Genomic DNA, 25,061 nt, shown 5'->3' on the forward strand with positions numbered 1-25,061 from the left:
GAAAAAAAAATTTAAAAAGAACACCGAAATGTTTAGCTAGTCTTCCAAAATATATTGACTATGCCAGATTTCTTACCAGAACTCTTTACATTCTTAATGACATAAAATTTTCTTCTTCACCACTTCACTACATAACATTTTCAGTACTATCAAGATAATAACCTCACATATTTTGGACCTAAGCAGCATGCTGGAAAGAATATTGTGTTCTTTCTCTGGTCTGATTGTTGGTTGCCATATTCAATACATATTAGTGGGGTATTTGGGTTTCTTTTTGATTTTTTTTAATACGTTCCATCAGAGAAACTGAAGCGTCAGTCACAAGAACTCAAGACCAATATTTTGCAACATCATTTTAAAATACATAGAATAAAGAAATCTGATGTATGGAAATCATAACTCAAAAGGGGATACATAACATGAAATAAATGAGTGAAAAATACCTGCTAATGAACAGGTAAAGAGAGGAAGGCAAAATTATAAGGGTAAAGAGAAGACAGAGGCAAGATGATAACAACCCAAACCTAACATGTTTGCTGGTCTGTTTCATTTGAAATGATGACTGCTTTTTATATTTCAAACTTTTGTTTCCTCTTATGAATTTACAAAACATTGTTTTCTGATTCAACCCAACTCATGTGAAACTAAGAGAAAATATGAATGGTTTGGGGTTTTGCTTTTTTATTTGATTGCTTAATAATGAAGCAATAAATGTACTATTAAAAGTCCATTGTTTTAATTCTTGCTACAGGAGGTAGCTTTGCCGTATGTAAAATACAATAAAACCATATGACACTTTCTCTCAATAACTGAAGGAATGGAAAACCCTGTTCTTACTTCTGAATAACACAAGGGATAGATGAATACAAATGTAATTAAAATTAAATCCAAACCATTTTATTTCCAGCATTTCTTGCTAAATTCCCTTTTGCACATGAAACAGATTTGAAAAGTAATACACATAAATAAATAATGTTCACTAACTCAACACACCACAGTGAAGAACAAGCATGTGGAAAAGAGATTTCTGCATGTCTTCACTCAGAATCTTCAAATACAAGCCAATTACCTATTTTTCTCAGTATCAGAAAGAAGCAGCATGAAGAGATTGCAAAAATAAAGGTATTGCATTTTATGTTAGTATTCAAGCATAAAATGCATAGAAATAGGAGTAAAGTTATTCAAGTCTTAGTACTGATGTATTCAAAATCTTTCATGTTCCTTTCTCCAATTACCATTTCATAATTTCCTTCTGTCTTTTTTGAAAGGAAAATTTAATATCAGAAAATGTCCTTAGCTAGCAAACCCACATACTGAAATGCATTATCTCCTCACAGGGCAAGCACAGACAGCACCAGCAGCAGCAGGAGCTGCAGAATTTGTATTCTTCTTCAGTAGCACTCCTTAATCAGAATGCAAAGAAATCATCTTTAACACACAAGTGCATAATGATGTCTTTTGCAGCTTTTGACCTATTTTTAAAAGAACTGTAAAAGCTGATTCCAGTTTGAATTGTTTTTCAGGATGATCTGCCCTCTAAAACCTGGGATAGCACTGACACAGGCCAAGAAGCATCAGGTGTTAAAATCTCTCAAGATACCATGGCAAGAAACTGCTTTGAGACAGTGATGTAGAGACATTAAAAGGTCATCATATTAAATCTGCACCACCTCACAAATCACCTCTGTTCTCTATATTTTTCTGTGTTTCCTTATCATCGCCATGTGCTGTAGACACATATATAAATTTTTTTTTAAATCTAAATTAATATAAAGCAAGGCATTCTAATCCAGTAAATTTATTCAAACTACTACAAAAAATGCCCTCTCTCTCATTTTAGTTCTTAATTCTTACAATTAAAAATTACTCTTACGTAATGTGGGATAAATTGGCCAAATTCCATCTTATTGAATTCCATCTATTCCTGAGTTTGGTTGGTTGCTTTTTTTATTGTTTCGATACATTACCAAAAATTATTTTCTACTCCTAGAAAGTAGTGCATTTTACAGTGCATAGTATGTATTCACTGCAAATATATATTCAGGATCTCTGGAGTCCTAACAATGTTATGTGGTCTGACAACTGCATCATTGCTGCTACAACATGTAAGAGAAAACAAACAAGAAGAATAAACAAGCATTAAAAAATCTGATATATTTTCATTCTAATGTAATGAAAAGATGTTACAGTTGCCTTGAATATTCTAGTATATTGCTTATACAGAAAAAGAAAGCAATATTTTTTTATATCAGAATAAAACTCACAGTTGTGATAAAGTAAGTCTACAAAAGCTTGTTAACTGTACAGAACAATAAATATTAAACCAAGATCTCATATTACTTTGCTATGCTCTAACGACAGGAGTCGAGATTTTAAAATGTCAAACACCCAATTTGGTTTTTATGCCTTTGGAAGCCCATCACAGCATACCTTATGCTCTTCTATTTGGCGCTTTAAGTCCTCTAGATCTGGACCTAAGGGCTCCAAATCAGTTTTCTTTGTCCTTTCCTCTGTTTTTGTCAGCCATTCAGCTAGCTGGGCTAGCTGCTGATTCTGCAAATCCATTAGGACTTTATGTAAACTGTAAAACAAAGAAAAAATAATTAGAATTTATAAGTGGAGAAAACAACAAGCAGAAACATCTGCCCCATATACTAACAGATTTTCACAAGGTTACATTTGAAGGCAGAATAGAAATATATATTTTTGACTGCATGCTTTGGAAGGGGAACAGACACCCCAGGGCAGTGGTTCCAGCCCCAGCCTGAGAGAGCTGCAGAAGTGTTTGGGGAATTCTCTCAGGCACTGGGCGTGACTGGTGGGGTCTCTGTGCAGGGCCACGAGTTGGACTTGATGATCCCGATGGGTCCCTTCCAACACAGCAAATTCTAGAGAGAAGGTAATTGAAACTTTTTGGAAATAGTTTTGATTTAGACAAACTGTTTTGAAGCTTTTTCTTTAGGAACTGATTACATCATATAATATTCTATCTGTTAAAGCTTTGTATTCCAGTTGCATTTCTATTAGATTTGGAGTTCAAAATTTCTACACTCTGTTTTTTTAAAGCTTGTTTTGCCCACTACAAGTATTTCGAAAACTGCTCAAACAACTGATCTTACCAGGCTTCCTCTAATTTTAGGATATTAAATAGAAAAAAATATTATATTTTCAGTTATTCAATGGAAAATACTCTGAAATTTTACCAGGAAATACTTCAGTTTTGCCTAATCAAATTGCATAGATAGATGCAAAATGATCTGGCCAAAAATCCATGACAGATTTGCACTTAGACTTTCCTCTTCAGAAATTCTCGAAAGTCTCCTAAACAAAACCTTCATCAACAGCATTTTTGGATTTCAGTTTTGTTTTTTTCTATCTTTTTTTTTTTTTTAAACCGGAAATTATATTTTAAAGATTTATTAAAACCACCAGAGGACTCATATAGTATTGTTTCCATCCTAATCTCTCTATTAATTACAGATAGAGTACAGACAGATGATACCCTGTTTCAATAAAGCCCATGGTTTACAAGGGATTAGGGATCTTAGATCTCAGTTCTTCACCTTCAACTGTGCATTTTATTGTCTTGATGTTCTAAACTAAGCTATTATAAAGTACACTGCTTCATCCTGGAGATTCCTCTTAGCACTAAATGAAATAAACCCTACAGAAAACCTTTTACAGTAAACTGAATTTAACAAAAGGAAAATATGATGAAACAAATATTATACATAATAGTGACATTATTCTGAAGTAAGGAACATAAACTTAAAAATTAAGTAATCACAAAACATAATCACAGTTTATTCCTAAAGCAAAAGAATGCTTCTTTCTTACCACTCATTAAGTACTTCCTTGCTTTCAAAATACTTTTATAAATATCTGATATGAGGGTTTAATATCTATTTATATATCTCAGGAGATTATCAAAACCTTTGTTTATAATATGGCTCAATAGGTTTCAAATTAAAAAAAAAAATTGAATTGAATGTGTTTTAAAATCTGTTGAACTCCCTAAAAAGTGGTAAATTGCATTTTTTTTCTCTACAGTGAAACATTTATCACTGAGATGCTTTACTATAGAAAACACTGTTTGGGAAATGCCAGGAGGAAGACATAAAAAGAAAAAAAGACATTTTTCCTTCAGCATGCTTCTGCACTGCTTATTCAAAGAGTCAAATACTTTCAATACATGGTGAATACATGAGAAATCCAATCTGGGCTGCTTTTACACAAAGGCATGTTTATGTTCCAAACTTCTTCTGACATTCTGACCTCCTAAATCACTTTTTATAAGACCCTTTCATTTTTATAGCATATTTATCAGTATATTTTCCTCCTGTCCTTGTTTATTACTTGCTTTTGTTGTCCTTGTGCTGTAAAGTATGGTGCCTTTTTTCAAAATTCCTATTACCATTACAGTGGTCAGACAGTCTTGCTGTTCTCATCTTCACAAAAACCATCCCTGTTTGGCTAAAATTGTCACTGTTGCCTTAGGGTCAAGATTACAGCAATCTGCTCAGAAGATTGCGCTTTAAATTGAAGTAGAAGATGGATACCGAGAGTTTAAATTAGGTACAATAACCCAAAAATATATTATATTGTGATAAGAAAACTTTTTATACTCATCCAGCCAGTTTCTTGAAACACAGTGGTTTGACCAAAAGGCCAGAATTAACTATATCTAGGTATATCACTCCTGAGAAATTTTCTCTTGCCCTATCCCAAATCTCATTGAATTTATCACAGATTTCTTTTTTTTGTATAGAAAATTAAATAGTAGTGCAACACTCTCTGTGAAGCCCTTATTATTTTATGTCTTCTACTGAACTCATATTACCCAAACATAACCTGCTTTAGAAATCACTAGGCCACTCGATTCCCCAAGCAATGACCTACAGCTGCAGCTGGGAGATGGGTTTAACAACTGGTGTTAAAGGACATTTCAAGTAGAAAAAGTACCACTCAAAGACATAATGACTTGCATGTACTGATTTAAAAGAAAATAAGTATGGCCAATAAAAACTCCCTACAGTAAAGAATCATAGATTTTTTTTCTCTCCAAAAATATAGGAGAATTAGAATAAGTTAGGTTGAAACTTCTGAAACTCGGAAACAATTTTATAGTCAAAGGAAGACAGAATAAAGGAAACATTCTCAGTACTCAGCAGCAAGCTGAAAAGAAAACAATTGTTTGGAATTGCTAAGAATATATGGGAAGAAAGAGAGTTATGTCATGCAATTGTTAAAAATCACAGTTCACTTTTTAATACAATAGGCAAAACAACAACTCCAAAAGGCAAGGTAGAACTGGAAAAAGCACAAAGAGAAGCAAGATGAATAACTGAATATGTTCAAGATATATTTATGAAGAAAGTAAGAAAATATATACTTTATCCCTGTATCCCATAAACCAAATTACTCCCCTGTGGCATAATCACAAGCTCTTACATTTATGGAATTTCTTATCCCAGATGGCACTACGTAAATCAAAATATCAAAATCAGATACAGTAATAATAAAAATTTCCGAATATTATTGTGAATATTTAATAGACTATTTCTCTACTTCTACTTGTAACTCAACTTTAAACTATAGGCCTTGCACTTTTTAAAATAGTGTAATTTGCACTCCAATAAAAGTGAGGTAGGTGATGCAAACTTTGGTTAAAGTGTTATCTGTGTCCAAGTTGTTGGCACCTTTTGCTTTATGTGGCTTCCAGGCTACAAACAACATGCAAGGCTCAAAATCCCTGCACATCAAATTTCAGGTTAAAACAGATACAAGATGGAGTTTTGTTTACAGTGAAGGAAAATCTCAACTGTTAGTCAAGTTCAGGATTGTTTCAGTCAAAATTAACTACTTAATTATTATGGTGTAATAACACCTAACATATTACTTACTTGCTTTGTTTTTCCATACTTGCTACCCTGAGACTTTCCCAACGAGAATTAAGTAGATTCATCTGTTCTTGGATTTCATTCTCTTCTTCATCTGAAAGTTTTCCAGTTGATAGAAGTTGACTTCCGACTTGCAAAACATTACCAACACGTCCTTGGTGAGCTGTTAACTCCATCATAAACCCCTGACAATTAAAAAAATTAAAAATAAAAAAAAAAAATCCAGTTTTGAGTTGCATTCTTTGAAATGAAAGAACACTATCACATCATTTTGCGAACGTGATTTTCAACCTTGGTTTCAATCTTTTCAAACCCTCACCAAAACTTGTAACATAAACTGGAAATAAACACTTTCATTTTCTTCAAAGGGCAAAAAGCTGTTTAGTCTGGAGAAGGGGAGGCTGCAGGGTGACCTTACCGATCTCTGCCACTACCTGGAAGAAGGTTGCAAAGAGTGGGTATAGTAACAAATGATGGAATGAGAGGAAATGGCCTCAAATTGTAACAGAGGATGTTTAGAATGGATTTTAGGAAAAAAAAACATCTCCACTGAATGTTCTCAAACATTGGAATGGGCTTCCAGGGAAGCAGTTGGGTCAACATCCTTAGATGTGCAGATGCAGCATTTATTAGGAGCATTTTGAGGTGGATTTGGCAATATTAGGTTGATGGTTGGACTTGAGGATCTTAAGGGTCTTTTCCAAGTTAAACAATTTTATGACTCTAGGGCAGAGTCTCCAGTTTATATTCTCCATATCAAAATTAATAAAAACAAAACAAATCCCCCCCTAAAAAAATCAAAGAGAATAGAATAAAATAAATAAATTTCAAAATATTAGTATAAACATATACCTCATGGGTGTGAAACTGTTCTTTAACAACTTCTACATCATTGGATATATCTCCTTGTGCTTGTAATGCATCTTCAGCAGAGAGAAGCCACGTGAGCACTTCTTCTAAAGCAGTTTGGTAGTTTTCAAGATCTCCAGCCCCCATCCGCACAGTGCTAAATTTCTTTTCTTCAACACTTGCTAACACCTGATCAAAACCAAAATTGTAAGAGCAAAGAAAATGGCACCTGCTTAGACAGTTCTACAAAGGAATAAATGGAAAACAATGTATTCTTAAAAAAAAAACAAACAAACCAGATGGTCAATACATGGACGTACTTTGCAATACAAAATCAGTTAAGATTTAGGGAAATAAAAAAATCTTATATTTTAATTAGACATTTCACACTGTTATTCAAAATCCCTATCAAGTGTTCTGAATAGTGAATAATGAGAATAATATTTACCACATATTTAGAGAGATATTTACCACAGAAGCTCATAAAATTATATATGCAAAAAAGTAGCAAGTTACGTTCTGACTTTGCAGAGAATCTATGAAAAACATGACATTTAAAAACCTGAATGAACAAACCTTTACACTACATGCAATGCTAGGCTTGAGCAATCCACAGACACATATTTTGTGAAAACTGTTCTAGGAAGCTGGAAAAGCTCAAAAACTCATGCGAAATCATAACTTTTTAAAATCAAGCAGAAGTGTATTACTGTTGATTTCTCTTTTCTGCAAAGGCCAATCTTATAATTATTTTTAGAAGCCAAATCTCTTTTGAGAACAGAAATTTCTGGTCTACTGCATAAAGTCAAGAGAAATCAACAAATACTCATTGATTAGTGTAACAGTAGAAAACAAGGACAGAAGAGAAGAAAAAAATGCATTTGCTACAGAAGATACCATCCCATATGTTTTTCAAAAAGTTCTGAACAAGTTTAGCTAGTTTGTCAGGAATTTAATTTAAAAACAATCTATACATATAAATAAGGTTATGCTTCCATAAAAAAAAAAAAACAAAAAACAAAAAACAAAAAAAACAAGGCACTTAATGTTTTTATACTTGGCAAGAATTGTTCCTACTGACAAATTTGTGCCAATAAAATGCTTAAAGCAGCTAATAAAGCCTTTCATTGCAGTTTAGAACGGAAAGTAAAGTTTATCATTAGAACCACAAGCAAGAACACAGCAGGCTCTGAGTTGGAAGGGACCCAGAGGATCATCAAGCCGAACTCTTACATGAATGGCCAACATGGGATTAGAGCTCAAGCAAGTGAGCTGACTTCAGGGAGTGCAATGCTTGGAATGCAATAATTAAAAGTGAAATTTCCAATCTTTACAACAACAGCTTCATTCAGGAATGCATAGATCTAATAATCACATGAAATTTATGCAGATCCCTAAATATGTGATAGGCTAGGTAAAAGTCATGACTATCACCACTTGTGTGAGAAACACAACAGTCAGTAACTGAATCCTCATCAGGAAAAGCAGGCTTGGAAATCTGATGAACTTTATAGAGTGGGTTGTGTTTGGGGTTTTTTTTGTTTGTTTGTTTTTTTTGGGGGGGGGGTTTTGTTAAAAGGAAGTACTATATTAAAGAAATATAAATAATGAAGCAGAGAAAACGGTCACCATTTATCCCTTCAGCACAAATTAATTATTTACCTGGGTAATTCTAGATTTCAAACAACATACTATACAATAAGAAATTGCACCCAACCACATCACATTTCTGCAGCAAGATATATTTTTCTCCACTGTGGAAAGGGATAACTTGATCAGTGCTTTTCACAGGTAGTAGTTTTTTTTCTGTCCATAGCAATGCTTCATGGTATATATTCATATCTATTACAGTGTAAAAAAATGCTTTAACAGTTGACTGAGGTTAGGGATATCATTTTAGTAGAGATCAGTGATGATCTATGTTGTCTGAATTTGTTTGAAAATTCTTAATCTGAAAATCCTTCTTTCTCTAGATTAGACACCCAATTGTCTCACATGTGTCAAGTGTTTAACTAAGGACCCCCAACAACACTTTGTCTGAGGAACAGCTACTAAATATAATTTTTCCTAATGATCAGCACTTTCTCTGCTTTCTCTAATGCTAACAAAAATAATATACAGAAGAGCACTGAAAAATCTTGGAATCATGACCTAGGAAAAAAATGGTGCCTAGACTAAATTCAGATCTGTTGTAACATCTCAAAGAAGTATAAAAGCCAAAAGATCCTTATAAAAATAGAAACAAAAAGAGTTTCTAGACAGGTATTTCAAATTGTGTTCTCAATCAAAAAAAAAAAGAAAAGAAAGGGGAAAAAAGGGAAACAAGGCTGTTTTCTGTCATAAGAGAAACAGAAAAAGACTAAGAGAAAAATACATAAGTATAGAATTCTAAAACTGTAACACTGTAAAATGTCTTCAAGGATAAAACACACTCCTTGGAGGCAACTGTTGTTTTTTGACTTGTCAAAAAAGACATATAAACATTGATATATCTCATATCTACTACTCCTGTCAGTGTTGTTTTCTCTCCAAAAGATAACTGGCCATCCTTGCTTATCTTGCATATTGAATGAAAACCAGGTATCAGATCAGTGGAATAAGCTGTAAATGGAACATGAAACACTTCGAAGGGGGCAACTACTGACCTAACACTTATGGCATAATCTTTGTATTAAAAACCAAAACCAAAGTAGTGTTTCAAAGATCATTATACCCATTATTCATCCATTAATAAACCCCAAATTTAAGTGTGCAGATCCTACAGTACTAAGAATATTTCTAAAATTAAATAATCCACATAAGACAAACAAAAATGGAAACCTCTGATACTTATAATTCACATTGGTAGGCAACCAAACAGCACAACCTGTGAGTTTTATTGTTTATGAATTTATATGAAATCTCTTTGAAATTCCTAAGAAAGTAAGGAAAAATAGAATTTTAAGGTGTTGCATATACTACATGGATTGAACAGTTATTAATATGGATATCTAAGTTGTGATGGCTGTTTCTAACCATATTTTTTAAGAGAATGAAAAACAATGAGGACAGGCTGAAGTCAAATTGTTACAGCCATACAATGCTAGGAAGGCTATTCCTAGGGAAAAAAGCTGCCTAATGAATACAGTTTCATTCTTAAATCAAACTCTATTCTTAATAAAGTATATAATGAGTATGCAACACAAACTTGATTGTTTTAGAGTAAAAATAGTAATTTATTGAATAAAAACTTCAACAAAACCTCATTGTGGTGGTGCATCCCTCCCTCCTCGCTGGGCTGCACAATCATGTCAGAAATGCATGTGAGCCTTGGCCTTGAACTCATCACAGATATTATCTGTTCCCATGAACTTATGTTGGTTAACAAGCCAACTGTTTCTTAATGAACAGTCTCAGAAAGTCATTTTTCTTGCCTAAACCAATGAAATAACCCGAGAAGAACACAGTTTTGTTATCCAGCCTGTAAAGAATTTACCGACCCAAATTGTAGCCAAGATGGAAAGTTACTATAACTAAAGGCAATTGTCTCGTGACCCTGGAAGCAGCAGTCCTAAATTGAGACCTGTTGAGCTCTCCAGGACCATGGACAGCAGGTGAGCCCACCCGGAGCCAGAGAACTCCCAGGTTTGCTGTACTTGGGAGAGTGCTGACCAACACCAGTGAAAACGACATGAGAAATTTAAATATTTAATGAACACTGCAGCACATGTAGCTGGGAATCAGTCAGGCAGTCGCCTCCCAGACTGTTTTGAAAAATGATCAGACACTTTTCACGTAACAATCAATCCTGGTTGTTCATATGGACTGATGTAAAAAGAAAAAATTGCTCTGGACCCATATGTTGTCCTCTAGACACTTTTTTTTTTACTTTACTTTCTGTTGCACATGGATGAATTATACCTAGATAAAACAATGGGAGTTTAATCTCTGTGCACCTCATCATCCTCTGCTTGGGTGTGGGGGCAGAAAGATCCCAGGGACCCTGAAGATTTAATTTAAAGTATAGTAAGTGAAAGTAAAAAATCCTCTGACCTTCTGAAGCTTGGAAAAAAATTAGCTATTTCTGGCAAATGTATTAATTATTTCACAGAATTTAAACCATGAGCTTGTAGCTCCTCCAAGGTGAGAAAATGAGGGGACAGTGTTCCTCACCTGTTATTGCATTATGTTCCTAAAGGGAGGAGAAGGATTAGTTGTGTTAGCAAATTCTCAAAGAATGTTTCTATTAATATAATATATATATATATATATATATAATAAAGACTGATTCTGAGTTTTAGAAGTTAGTTGGGTGGCTTTAGAAAATAGTTTTCCAGGAAATCTATAGGGCTCATTCCAGCACTCTTATTTATATTATGTATTTCCTTACTTCAGAATCTGCCTGTCCCATTGCTAATGATAAAGAATGTGGCTCTGGACATTTAAAGCTTTTAAACTCAAAGACATAAAATTTTCAAGAAACATTTTTTATTAAAGGCCAATTTCAGTTGAGAGTATCTTTCTCATTTTGAACACCCCCTTTGCAGGATTAGAGCCTCAGAAAATAATTCACATTATTCACTCTCAAACTATGCCTCCTATCATCTAAGAATGAAACCACTGCTTATTCTTTTGGTTCTTCCAACTTTCTCATTACAAAATCTATTTTATTTGTCTTTGTATTTCAAAATTATGACTGTTAAAATGCTACATGATAAAATGGTCTCTTCAACAATCAAGATTATGTTTTCTCAACAGATGAGTCATTTCTAGTAATAAAACTTATAAGATAAATTGGTTCAGACCACTTGTTATTATAACATTAACAATTTCATTGTTCTAAATGAGGCTAGAACTTCCATTTTATTAAGTATTTAAAAAAATATCATTGTAAATTAATGTAGAATAAGAAAGGTGGGCGGGTTTGTTTGGGTTTATTTTTTTGTTTGGCTTTATTTTTTGAGGGGGGGGGGTTGTTTTGTTTTAATGATTTTGCTTTTTTTTTTTCTATTTGTCAAAAAATCCACACAGGTTTGGCCTTATGATAAATCTGAAAAATTGCAGGTGTTGCTGGCTCAATTGAGACAAGTTACATTTTTAGTACTTGATTTTCTCTGTGATTCTATTTCTACTGCATATGTTTCCACCTGGATGAATTGACCTGTCCTTGCAACTGCAGTTTTGAGATGCAGCAGATTATTAGGTCATTAAAAATCAATGGAGCTTAGGCAATGTATATGCTGAGGAGAAAAGGCAGAGCCAGGCAGTATTGATGAAAGTACATTCATTACAAAGGAAGGAAAAGGTTGGAACTATTGACAGGAAAGCAATAAAAGAAAATTAATTTTGTCGACTACTCTACACAGGTACAGCTGGTACAAATAAAGACTGAAAGAGACTAAGAATTTATTGGCATTAAAGCAAAACGTTGCACCTTGGGGACTCAAGTGGGGCAGTTAGCTTAAGACAACTTAAAGACAGTGAAAAAAATCTGCAATCAACTGGCTTGGGGAAGAGACTTAGACTGGAAATAGTGAGGACAGTTAAGATGGTGCTCAGACTTAAGAGACAGGAATCAAAGCTGCCAGCTGCCCATAATGATCAAACATTCTAAAAAGTAGAAAACTTTTCATTTTGAACACATGGTCAAGTGAGTCAGTGCTTTGCAGAAAGATTTTCCCCTTAGCTTTCTTTCTTCAACACACCTGTACTTGGAGAAATATCAAATAATGTTTTGCTTAGTAGCTACTTGACTCAAAGTGTAGCAAAACATGCTGCTTTCATAAAGTCTCCAGGGAAAACGTTCAGCCTCTGTTTATTTATGGGTTTTAATTTTGCTGAGTTTTGCTGCTTATAAAAATGAATTGCTGTTTGTAGCATTGCTGATGACAAGACACCAGTATTTGCCTTTCTAAGGAAAGCACTTCCTATTCAAGCAATTATGAACCATGGCTCTGACCAGTCACTGACTGTGACTGAATTGAATAACTTTCACCATAAATCTACAACAAAATTATGATTTCTTCCTGTTGAAAGGGCTCATCTACCCACCATTATTCAAACCTTCCCTTTCTTGATGACAGAGCTGGGCACATTTTAAGGGGAAGTGTATTTCAGGTGCTGTCATGTCACGCAGTAGACTGTGAGATCATTTGGCCTCTACATAATACATAAATTAGACCCCACTCTACAAAAAGAAAGGTGAAATTTTCACCTCAGGATAAGTTTTCAGTATTAACTAATGACTCTTCTCAGAACTCTCCAAGAGTGAATGGTAACTGGGCCCTGATGAAATACTACAGGTCAAGAAGCCTGGGGCCTTTTCCCAGTAGTGCTACCAACAATGTAACTCCAGACCAGCACATTCAGCTTATTTAAGTGTTTTGTACTGTCACATAGACACAGACAAAAAAAGGAAAAGGTAATTTTATCCACCAATATGATCAGACCACCTCAAAATTTGAATTGTGGTCACAGAATAATTCAGTAGCATGAAAAACACGCAAGATTGAATAGACAATGGCCATACTTATTTAATTTTAAAATGCAAATTCTAAATGTTGTAATGACTAAAATAGCACCCATTTTGAAGGAGACTGCTCTGAGAAAGACATTTAAAGGTCCTTAAAGATCTTTAAGACCTCTTCTAACCTAAACCATTCTATGAAATGTTCTATGTTCTAAATTGCATTATCAAAACCTCCATGTGGAGAAAAACTATTAAAAATATAAACAGAAAACCTGAATGGAAAGAGGTGAATAATTTCTTAGCTAAGAGAAATGCAAATGGATTGTCCAAAAATGTACTGAATTATTTTTTAGCATATCATACAAGAGATTGAGATAGAAATACAGACTGCACCCCACTTCTCTCTGCCAACAGAAAAATCAAGAAACAAATATCAAAAGGTATCCTACTAAAATACAAATGGAGATTTCAAGATTAAGATTACAGAAATGCAGGCCAAAAGCAAAAAAAAAATCTGGGTGTTTTTGTTTGTCTTGTTTTGTTTTTTCTATTTTCACATATATTTTATAGTGAATTCTACAGCTTTATAGTTCAAAAAACTATGAAAATGTATAAATGTGTTTCTATCATTCTGGAAGAAAAAGTAGCCTTCTCTTTTCAGCATCCCATTCAGTTCTTATTTCTTCCTTTTCTTTCTCCCTATTCTCTCTCCTGCCATTGCTGTCAGCAAAATCTGTGTTATCCCATAGCATAAAAGACATTCCCATCTTCTCAATAAAAATATTTAACTTCAAAACTCTTTTTATGTTTTCACATAGTGCAATATCAAAATGCCTTCAAAAGCATCAACAGCCTCAGCAATTAACTTCAACAAGATACACGTCTAAGATATTTTTTTCTTTTGAGAAATAAAGATTCTGAGGCAAGAGCCAATTAGTGAATATACTACACAGATTCTGTGAAGCTGAGGTTGAGGTCCTGGAGATTTCAGAGTATTCAACAGCATTTGTTGAATTGTGCTATTAGAGTTGGAAGGAATTATTAAAATAGGTGGTTTTGCAATGTCATCTAAAATCTCAGTAGCGAACTTTCCTTGAAGATGAATATCCCATTCATGGCTCTTATGCAGTTTATCCATTTTGTATTTAAACTCTCCCAAAATGTATTTTAGCTTCTATTAAAGGAGTTCTTATTCTTCAATGGAAACCACTGCAATGAATATGTTTTCAATTTAAAATTAAAAACCAACCAAAAGGTTGTTACAGAAAATGATCAAGTAATTTAATATTTGGGTTTTTTTAATAATTCTGTAGTGTAACTACCTTTCTTGTAGCTACATGTTCTGAATAATAAATCAAAAGCTGTGAATAAGTCAAAATTATAACCAATCATATCACAAAGGGGTTTTCCTCCTCTCCAGAATGCAGAGCTTCAGGTTTATAAATTGGATATAAATACAGAAATTACTAAAATACTTCCAAAAGATAAGAATGGGAACTAGGAAGAAGCCCTTCTGGAATACTGAAAGCTATTTAGAAAACTTTCTTAAATGCTTACAGGGAGCAGTAAATGGATAGAAGAACAGGATAAAAATCTACTGAAGACTTTCAAATAAAAAGATACCATCTCCAGGTCAAGAAATTTCTGAGCCACAAATCAGTGGAGAATGAGTCAGTGAGAATACTCACATGTAGTCACATCCAATTACTGAAGAGTTGGGCATGAACCAGTAAGTTACAAGCTTCTAAATTCCCATTATAGAGACAATGTAAAACTAATATGTAGCTTTGTAGATGCAAAATTCCTTACAGACACTAATAATTCTGAAATTGTCAGCTTAAAAAATACATTATAAATGTGCTCTTTCAAAACCATATTCTTATCTTTACTTTTTCTTTCTTTTCAATACTTGTTTTCATCTTCCCCTTTCCCCTTTGCTTTGTTAGTTGAGATCTAGTGAAACACAATTTCTTAATTCTGGCATTGCACACTTGTTGAGATTCATTTATTTATTTACTCATACTATATTATTCTAGAAATAAATTAACTATTTTTGCTCTTTGAATAATTACCAGAAGGTTGAAACAGAATCTCTAAATACTTTATCAAATACTTTTTCCTGATATTGCTGATGTGGCAGAAAATAATTATAGGTGCCTTACAGGTTAAATTTTTCCAAGCAATATTATTCTTCCCCATATCATATATAAATGTACTCATATTCACTAAAATATAATGCATGGCTCTAAGCTGTAGGTATTAAATAGCATATTCATTGCAGTTGCCATCATGTATATTCACAGAGAGGGAAGGAAAAAAAAAAACAAACAAACCAAGAACAAGGCTAAAGAGTGAAAGAAGAAGTAAAAACAGAAAATTAGGAGGCTGAAGATGAATGAGATAAAAACTTGGTTTAAGCCCTCATTGCAGAAGAGAGAACTTAAAAGGGACAGGAGTACCATGAAAAAACTAGAAGCAGCAAAAGATGGCATGGCATAACAGAGAGAGCATTTCCTTGGTGACATGGAGAAGACACAAGAGCACTGTGATTAAGAGTGTGAATAGAAGTAAATGAGATCAGAGAAATACTGAAGGTAATTTTTAGGACCAAAGATATTGGACAGGAAATGAATGTATTCTGGAAGTGAGTAGTTGAATATAAATAGCCTAGAGGACACTTTGTGAAAGGTAATCTCTACTGAACAAAATGGCATTGAAGGGCTGGAGCAGCATACAACACATACTGTGCTGTGTAATTGTATTTTGTAATTCATTTGGCAAATGAAATTCAAGTGGGAAAACCTATGCAAACATGTAGTCATTTATTGTTATCATACCTCAATACCTTTCAGAATGGACAAAATGTAGAATCTTTATTTTTTGTTCCCATTGTTAAATTCAAAGTTAGGAAGTCCCTCATCTCACTGACGGTCTTTGACTTGCATCTCAATTTGCTGCTCTCTGTACGTGATGCTCCTGACATAATTATGGTGGGATTTATTTTATTTTATAAAGCAATCTTTAGAACTTACCTCCCCCCTTCTCCCTTTTCTAGTTTATGTTTTTTGTTTGGTTTTGACAGACAACAAAATTCGTTTTAAAATTCTTTTGTTGGTACTCCAGGAGCATTGTATTAGAATACAAAATAGATAAAAATCGATATTAGATTTGCTTTGTTTTTGAAAGAAAAAAAACAAAACAAAAAATAAACAAACAAAAAAAACTCCACAGAACTAAAATTGATATGTGTTGTCCATCAGACAAAGCATAAACCACTTCAAACTACTAGACAGAAGACCTCTCAAAAGGAAAGTTAGGAAAATGTTTTACTTATAGAGTGAAGAAATATCAACCTTAGTATGCAAGAATTGGCAATTCAGAAGCTGATACAAACAATATACTGGACCAATAGATCTTAAGCCAATTGTCATTTTGTTCAAATGAAGATAAAAAGCACTTTTGGTAGCAGTTGCAAATATTGTTATGTTAGATAGGATGTGAGTATTAAAAAGAAATCTGTAAAGATTACAGCAGAAATAAAGAAGGTAGGAACACATAAACCTGGAACATGGCCTACATCAAACATAAAACTTGCATAACATACTTTCACCTGTCTATGATTTTTGTGGTTTCAGCCTCCTCTAAACACACATATATTTATATATTAATGGGAGCTAGGCTTTAACTTAAACCAGATTTTTTTTATTCTTATTCACGCTTAAGAGGTAAGCTTTTTTTTTTTTTTATACTTTCCAAATTACTTGCAAAAAGTTCTTATAACTACTTCCATAAAAGATTGCTACTGCTTTCAAGTAATCACTTTGTTTTTTGGGGGGGAAAATTTCATTTTGGACTCTTTTAAAACATATATCTATTTTTTAAAGTTTGATACCTCATTACATGATTCACAGTTTACTTAAATGACTGTTTCTGCTTTAATGACATCCCTATGAAACAACTAAACTTTCCTTTTTAATTTTTAAGAGTTATTTATTACATCAAAATGTATTTCTTTGCTACACCTTAATTAAGTCCGAACAAAACAAATGCCTTCTCAACAAACACCATGTTGTTCCATACAATTTTTATATTTTTGAAGTTTGGTTTATTTTTGCTATGTGTTATTCTTTCAGGACTGGAATTTTAAAATAAATTTTCAACATCTAAAAAATTGCTTGTTACCCTCCACCCTAAATCTACCTTTCCTATAAAACTTAGTATTTATTCCTTTTTTCCCCTTAGCTCACGGATTACCACAGGCTAACACACCTGTATTCATAGTATTGAATAAAATAATTATAAATCTTAGAAAATTATAAAGCAAAATTCTTTAATACTGCTGTATGTAGAGACATATACCTTCGCTGCAGGAAATAAACATAGAAAATCTAAGAATATCTTCTTTTCTATGCTTGGATATAAAATCTGTACATGCAGACCAAAACTACAAAATACACTTTGCAGTATTTTAGAGGGAGAGTGTTCTACACAAGCATTACAAGGCACAGCTTCTATTGTATCAAAATCATTGAATGAAAGAAAGATATCAGGATTTTCATGATCAGTAGAGATCAGCAATGTGGCCTTCAAAGGTCACTGCTTCAGGCAAACATGCAGATCTCCCTGCCATACAAACGTGAACCAACAACCCACAGCACTTCTGACAGAGCCTGAAAACAGACAACTCCAATGGAATGGTTAAACACAACAGGCAGAAGGAAAAATGGTTATCTGCTCTCTCATGGAGCAATGATTTGGGCTTCTCAAAATCAATAGAACCATTTGTAACACAGCAAAAATATGCTAGATTTTACAATGAAGAATATTTCATGCACCTGGGGGCACAAAAGTTTTTCCACAGAGGTCTTAACACTTTCTACAGGAGTAAAACACAAAGGCATTTCCTCAAAGTTACAGCTACACTTGGGCATTTTAAGGGCACAGTGCAGATTCTGCACACATTTTTAAAAGCCATCTTAATTTAAAGCCCTCATCAGTTTTATTTTAGCTGTATAGAATTCAACCATGTGATGGTGCAAGATAGGACAGAAAATTTAAAAGTATTGTAATTAAGACTCAATTACTTTTAATTGGAAAATAAAATGCTAAACGTATTCATAATATACATATATGTTTAACCACCATATGTTTCAGAGGTAATCCTCTGAAAGCCATTGTATGTTAAAGTGAGTGTATCCTGTTCACTGCACAGAAAGTCAGAGAAATAGGATGAAACTGTTGGGGACAAGGGAGCTTCTCTCATTGATGAGAGCCAGCAAAGCCATTGAACAAGGAGGCTCTAAACTAAACTTTCTCTCCTGTTCATGAGAACAGGAGTAAAATGTGCTGCTGCTGCTACATCAATATTGCAGAATTTCTTTGGATTACGGGTTTGGGGTTTTTTTCTCATGTTGTTAATAATCCTCAAAGGGACACACAAAAAATTATTAGATTAGCATCTAACCAGACAATCTCATCTTTGATTCCTTTTTAATTTTACCAATGTCAAATCTAGATAAATTAATAAGTAAGAAAAATTCTTAATAAACTCAGTTTTAAAATAAAGTTATACTATCTAAAATTATGAAGCAAGACTTCATACTATTGAAAAGTTCACATGCTATACAGAGATGAGCAAAATTTTAACAATAATGCTGTTTGCAATGATACTATAATTTTGTCTCTAGAAAATGACTTTAAATTGCTTTTATGTGTTAAAGTGTCCTGTTGATTTCAGAAGTTTTTTCAAAAGATGAGTTCTATTTTTTTTTTTTTTTGCATTTCAGAGGTTTTAATAGGTGTAATGATAGGGTGCAAAGAGTTAATTGCTTGCTTTCTGAATCGCAGACTAAATTTACTTTTTTTGTGTGCATTAAGTGAAAGGCCTTTCTTAAGTGTTTGAAATGGGGATGTATAAGTACTTCAAATTGTCCCAACCCTCAAATTACTTAAATTTCAGTCCTCAGATTAGGAAAAATGAACACCAATCTCTTTACTGTCGCAGACATTTTTCACAGAAATCCTTTCTTTCAGATTTCTGTAGCTTCTGGGAAGCAAGGGCCCCCAGAAGAAGAATGTAAACAATTGTTATCGGCTGCTGTGAATGCAATAGGATGCACCTGTGATTGGTTCATGTTCCCATGTTTATAATTAAGGGCCAATCACAGGAGCAAGCTGGGGACAGAGTCCCTGGACACAACTTTGTTATGGATTCTTTCTTTCTTTCTATTCTTAGCTTAGGAAGCCTCTGCAACTTCTCTCTTTATTCTATTTAGTATAGTCATAATGTGTTATATATCATATATCAATAAATCCAGCCTTCTGATCAAGAAACAAGATTCATGTCATTCTCTCACCATGGAGACCTTCAACAGGTCGCTGTAATAGTTTACCAGTAAGGATTTTCATCAACATCATCTCCTTTGTTTTATCTAGCCATTCCTTTGCATCAAATCCACTGCTGATACAAGAAATTCTGCACTGCTGCCTAAAATCTACAGACCCAAAGGGAGATTCTAATTTAATAATGTACTATTTTACATATTGTGGATATAAAAAAAAAAAATATGTTCACAGTAAATTAATGTGTCCTTATTTGCTGTATCTACATCCATCTTTAATAAACGTTACACATACTTTATGTTCAAGAGATTCAGTGGTACAAAATTACTTAAAAGAACATTTTAAAATGTTATCCTATATATCTTATTTTAGGCCTTGAACATTAAGCTATTTAGCAACCATAAAATAAAGGTTCTTTTCCAAAATGAGAGGCCAAAACAGTTGAAACAGCAAAATTCAGTGAAATTAAATGAATGCTCTCACTCATATTAATAAGGTTTTAAAATTTGGCAAGACCAGATTTTCAGTGCAAGTTAGAACTTTTAAAACAGACTTTTCTAAAAAAAAAAAAAAAAAGCAGCTGTATCACTATCCAAATTTGAAATTAAGAAAGTCTTGTTTCTTGTTAAGTGTACTTTTCAAAAAAAAAAAAAAACCCACAAAAACCACCCACAAAAACAACAAAAAAACCCCCAAACAGACGGAATTTAAAATAGCACTGAAGCTAGTTAAAAATGCCTAAAGAGAACCTGTAATAAAAAGGCAGTCTAGGTAAAAGTGTGTTGCTGAAAGTATGTACAGTTGTCTTTTCAAAAACACATTCACCAATAATGTAATCAGGAAATGACTGGTATAACATTTCCACGTTTCTATTAGGAAAACATTTTACAGAAACCTTTCACTTTAATGCAAATCAAGTCTAATTATTAGAAAATGGGGTTTTTCTTAAATATTGCCAACCAGTTATAAGTACACTCATGATTATGACAATCTGAGTACACAGCAGATATATTTTATCTAGGAATTTTAACTTCATGAGAAATACGTTACCCTTTCTTATCAGTCAGTAAGGAATAGACTAAAAGATCACATGGGAAATTCCATGTTGCATTTCCAGTGCCCCTTGTTCAACAAGCTTTACAGCTACTTTAAGGAAAAAACTATAGTTGATAAAAATAAAGATTTCTCTTATAATTTTTTTTAAAAATAAAGGTTTCTCTCGTATGTTTAAGGTCAATAAAAAGCAAAAGTAAAAAAAAGAGAAAAGTCAGAAGTAATCACTTTTTATGACAAAATAAAGAATTGTCATTACCCATTAGGGGTGGAAAACCCCCACTTTCACTAATGAATGTGAACAGGAACATGCACAGGGATTTAGAGAGCTGTGCAAAGATGTTTGGAGCAGAGGCAGCTGAAAGCCTGAAATTGCACTTCTGAGCTCCTGGGCTGATTCCTGCCACTTGCCAGCTACAAGCAGCTGGGACTGGTGGTAAGTTTTGCTAACAAATGGTCTAGACGTGGTTTAGCATGCTCTAAATCCTGCCATTATTGAAGAGGCAGAAGAAAGAAGCACTCCTGGTGAGGCTCATCATGAGTTGTGCTTCTGCCTAGAGACTGTTTGGACTGGAAAAGCTGCAGTCTCATGGCTATGCAAAGATCACCTGCTGACTAAAAGAGGCATCCTGAAAAGAATTTGTGTCAGGGAAGAGAATGGGATTTGGAAATAAGGTGGAAAAGATGCTGACTAAAAGAAAGATCCTGCAGATCAGAGAATTATAGAATATATGAGATCGGGATGGATTGGTTCCTGCTCCTCACAGGGCAACATAAACTTAAATTATATGACTAGAAACAACATCCAGGCTCTGCTTGAACTCTTACAGGCTATGACCATGTCACTGACCATCCTCTCAGTGAAAAGCCCTTTCCTAATGTCCACTCTGAACTTCCCCTGATGCAGCTTCATAGCATTTCCTCCTGTGCTGTTGCTGGTCAAGAGACAGATGTGTGGAGACAAGTAGCAGGTGATGCCTAAGAATTTTGGGCAGTGCTATCCAACATCTGTGAATGCAAAGCAGTGGCAGAGCTCAACCTGACAGCTGGACCAGCAGCAACCTCTCTGCCCCAGCAAGGAAGTTGAAACCTCATGAACTCAGCGTGGGGGAAACCAAATGAATGAGTGTGTGAAATAAAGTAGACTAAAAGCTCTGATATATTGCAAACTAGAACCACTACAAGTTATCGCTTTACCCATAAGAGTACTAACATTTTTTACAACAAAGCCTCTCAAAAAAGAATCTACAGTAAACATTCAAACAAAACAAAACCAAAAGAACCCCACAAAAACCAAAACAACCAAACAAAAACAAACCACACACACAAAATGAGTTAGAACTGCTGCTGGTGGCTACACACAAAGCAGTGACAGGAAACAACTGTCATCCTGACAGACCTCCAGGCTCAGACAAGAAGCCATCTATTTTCCAGACTGTTATTGAAACTATAAACCATATATAAACACACTTGAAAATATCTGCGTCATCATTTTTCAAACTGTTCCTTGAACACATGGCATCCAGGAGAGCTCCCTAAGAAATCCAGAAGACTTGCACTTAGCTTGATTTTTCCATCTCTGCTTGTTCTGACCTCTGATGGCAAATTTTGCTATTTTACTATGCCTAGCCTGAACTCTAGGGATTTTATTTAGCTCTACTAAAACAGTTCATAGCTTTCTGAAAGTTTCTATTTAAATGAGAATAACACCTGAGACTATCATTATACTCATTGCCTGTGCTGGTTTGACCAGGAAGGAGTGGGAATTCTGGGATGCTGTGGTCAAACCAATGGGTGCTCAGATTTTGATGTTGGCGCCTGATGTGGCCGGTGGGGTTTAGACACACCTCTGAGAACACACAGGGGTTAAAAACCAGAGCTTCGGCCCTGGGAGTTTCTCGTGGGACTTCGAGGGAAGGAAGTCGGATCTCCCTCCCCCGTCCAGCCGCTGCTGCTGGGCAGGGGAGGGGCAGCCATGCGGTAGGCCTGGGCCTGGACAGACATGGGGGTGAGGAGGCCCTTGAGGATGGAAGGGTAGAAGAGCCCCAAGAGACAGCCATCGGGCAGCCAATCTCCCCCCCAGGAGAGAGAGAGAGGAGAGCCGGCGTCTGAATTTGATAGCGGCCGGCCCAGGAGGAAAGGGGGGGGAATGCAGCGAGGAGGTGCCGGCCGGAGCAGCAGTGAGTGGGGGAGTGCCGGAGCTCTGCGACAGGCAGAGACTGAATTTTTAACCCTTTCTTTCATGATTGGGACCTCGCAAAAATGCTGATCCTCCTCAGAGCTGAATAAGAAGAAAGATAGGAAATGAAAAAACCAAGAACTAGGCCCGAGGGATGTGGAGAAGACTGGCTGAGTGGGGAGAGATGATTGGAGTGGCATTTTGTCTGGACTTTTCTTGTGTAGCTATAGACTCAGTTTTATTCCTGTAACACAGAGACTGCATTTAGGGGGAGGCAGTGCCTCAGAACCAGGAGGGTTCATTGTGGGGACCCCTCGGCCCCAGGGGGTTGGAAAAAAATGGGGGGCAGATGTCCCAAAGCAGAGACTGTGCCTTTTTGGAGTGAGACAAGGCATCCTTAAAAGACAACCCTAAAAGCAGCTCTGGTCCGTGCACAGTGGTGAGAGCACTGGGCATGGAAGGAAGATGTCACAAGCGGCAAAAGGACTTTCCGGGCGGTGCCGAGTGACATGGAAGCACACAAGGTTTCAGTGTGTTTCCAGGGAAAGCCTATGGTGCAAGAAGGACTCCTCTCCTCTTCATGGACTGAAGTTTGAATATCCTAAAGGGTGGTGCCAGACTGGGCAGTTTGGTGATTTGGGGCAATGTATCGGATTGGGAAATTTTGGTGGTGGGGAGGAGGAAAGTGCTTTTTTGTAAGGTTTTCAATTTTTTTCCCTTATAGGTTTTTCCTTCTTTTCTTGTAGTTTAGGTAATAAAGTTTTCTTTATGTTTAAGCTGGAGCCTGCTTTGCTTATTCCTGGTCACATCTCACAGCAGACACCAGGGAGAGGGTATTCTCATGGGGGCACTGGCTCTGTGCCAGGCCCAAACCATGACATTGCCCAAATTATATCCATCATGATCTAGTGACTAAATGTGCAGATAATTCAGTATTTCTGCAGTTTCCCAAATTCCACTTTAAATTATGCCATAAATCTCTCCAATGCTGACACAGTGGGATATTCTATGTGATAAATATCTTACATTAAAAATACTACCAAAAATTTGGAACTAAACTTCTATTTGTCTGTATTTAACTGTCTTCTGATGCCTCTCCAAAAGAGGACTACACCATAAGGTAAACAGGACAGCATTAAGATCACAGCTTCTAAGTAAAAGAAATATCTGGTTTAGTACAAAGGAGAGCAATAAAGCAATCCTGTGATGCTGTACCATCTGTAAATTCTGTGGCACAGATGAATCCTGAAGAGTCCCAGAAAGGAGGTCTCACAGCAGTTTTAAAGAAGTTAAATTGTTGGCAGGAGACCAAGAGTGAGGCAAATTAAGGGTCTAGAAAACCACCATTCTCAAGGGCAAGACTGCCAGAAGGGTTCTGTGCTGTGGGAATAAATTCAATTTAATTTTATAAGGAGCTTTTAGTGACTTTTCAAGTTAATTATTATAAGTATGAACTGACTTACAAAGTGCAACTGGGTAAGATTCACATTAAAAAAATCCAGAAAACAAGAAAACTGCATTACAATACTTCTGGAAAACACAAGTAATGATTGGATGGTTAGGAGTTTCTCAGAAAATAATAAAGACAAGGTTGAAGCCTGAGGTGAAGCCCCTAGTTCTTAGGACCCAAATCACATCATGATGGGCTAGCAAATATGGTCCCTATTTACCACTACTTCATCTCAAATTATTTCAATTCAAACACACTGAAGCTTGTCAGTTTGAAGTTTAAACAGTAATTCTGCACACAAGCTGCACTTCATACAATGTGGAATGAAGAAAACATAACTCCTGCAAAAAGAACAAAAATCAACAATCATGGAGATCAATGGGCTTGATTTTGAATAGATAATTTAAGGCAGCTAAACTCACAGACTCACCTTTCTGACAGGACCTGTCAGAAGCTCATTTACAGAAGCACCAGTCTCAAAATACTCACAGATTTTGTTCATCCCCATGTTTTCAATGCTTATCTTTTCAGCACTGTTTTTTCAATAGGAATAGAGGTTGCCCTCACTCAGTTTCCAGGTGACACCGAGTTGGGTTGGCATATTGATCTGCTGGAGGGTGGAAAGCCCTGCAGAGGGATCTGGACAGGCTGATTGATGGGCCAATTGAATGAGGATTAACAGGCCAAAGTGCCAAGTTCTGCACCTGGGTTACAACAACCCCAGGAAAGTCTTGAGGCTTGGGACAGAGTGGCTGGAAAGGTGCCTGGAGGAAAAGGAGCTGGGGGTGCTGGTCAGCAGCAGCTGGACATGATCCAGGTGTGCCCAGGGCGCCAGGGAGG

General features: G+C 35.2%; 1 protein-coding gene across 1 annotated transcript in view; it reads right to left on the reverse strand.

The window, feature by feature from the left end:
* The window catches only part of DMD (dystrophin), a 979,219-nt gene that overhangs the window by 701,007 nt on the left and 253,151 nt on the right, over positions 1-25,061 (reverse strand). The window contains exons 10-12 of the mRNA XM_058822052.1: positions 6,753-6,938; positions 5,904-6,085; positions 2,431-2,581 (exon numbers count right to left, since the gene is read on the reverse strand). Of these exons, the coding sequence (XP_058678035.1) occupies positions 2,431-2,581; positions 5,904-6,085; positions 6,753-6,938 (519 nt within the window). The remainder of the gene's footprint in view (positions 1-2,430; positions 2,582-5,903; positions 6,086-6,752; positions 6,939-25,061) is intronic.

This window comes from Ammospiza caudacuta, chromosome 2 (genome assembly GCF_027887145.1).
Source record: "Ammospiza caudacuta isolate bAmmCau1 chromosome 2, bAmmCau1.pri, whole genome shotgun sequence".
NCBI classification, from domain to species: Eukaryota; Metazoa; Chordata; class Aves; order Passeriformes; family Passerellidae; genus Ammospiza; species Ammospiza caudacuta.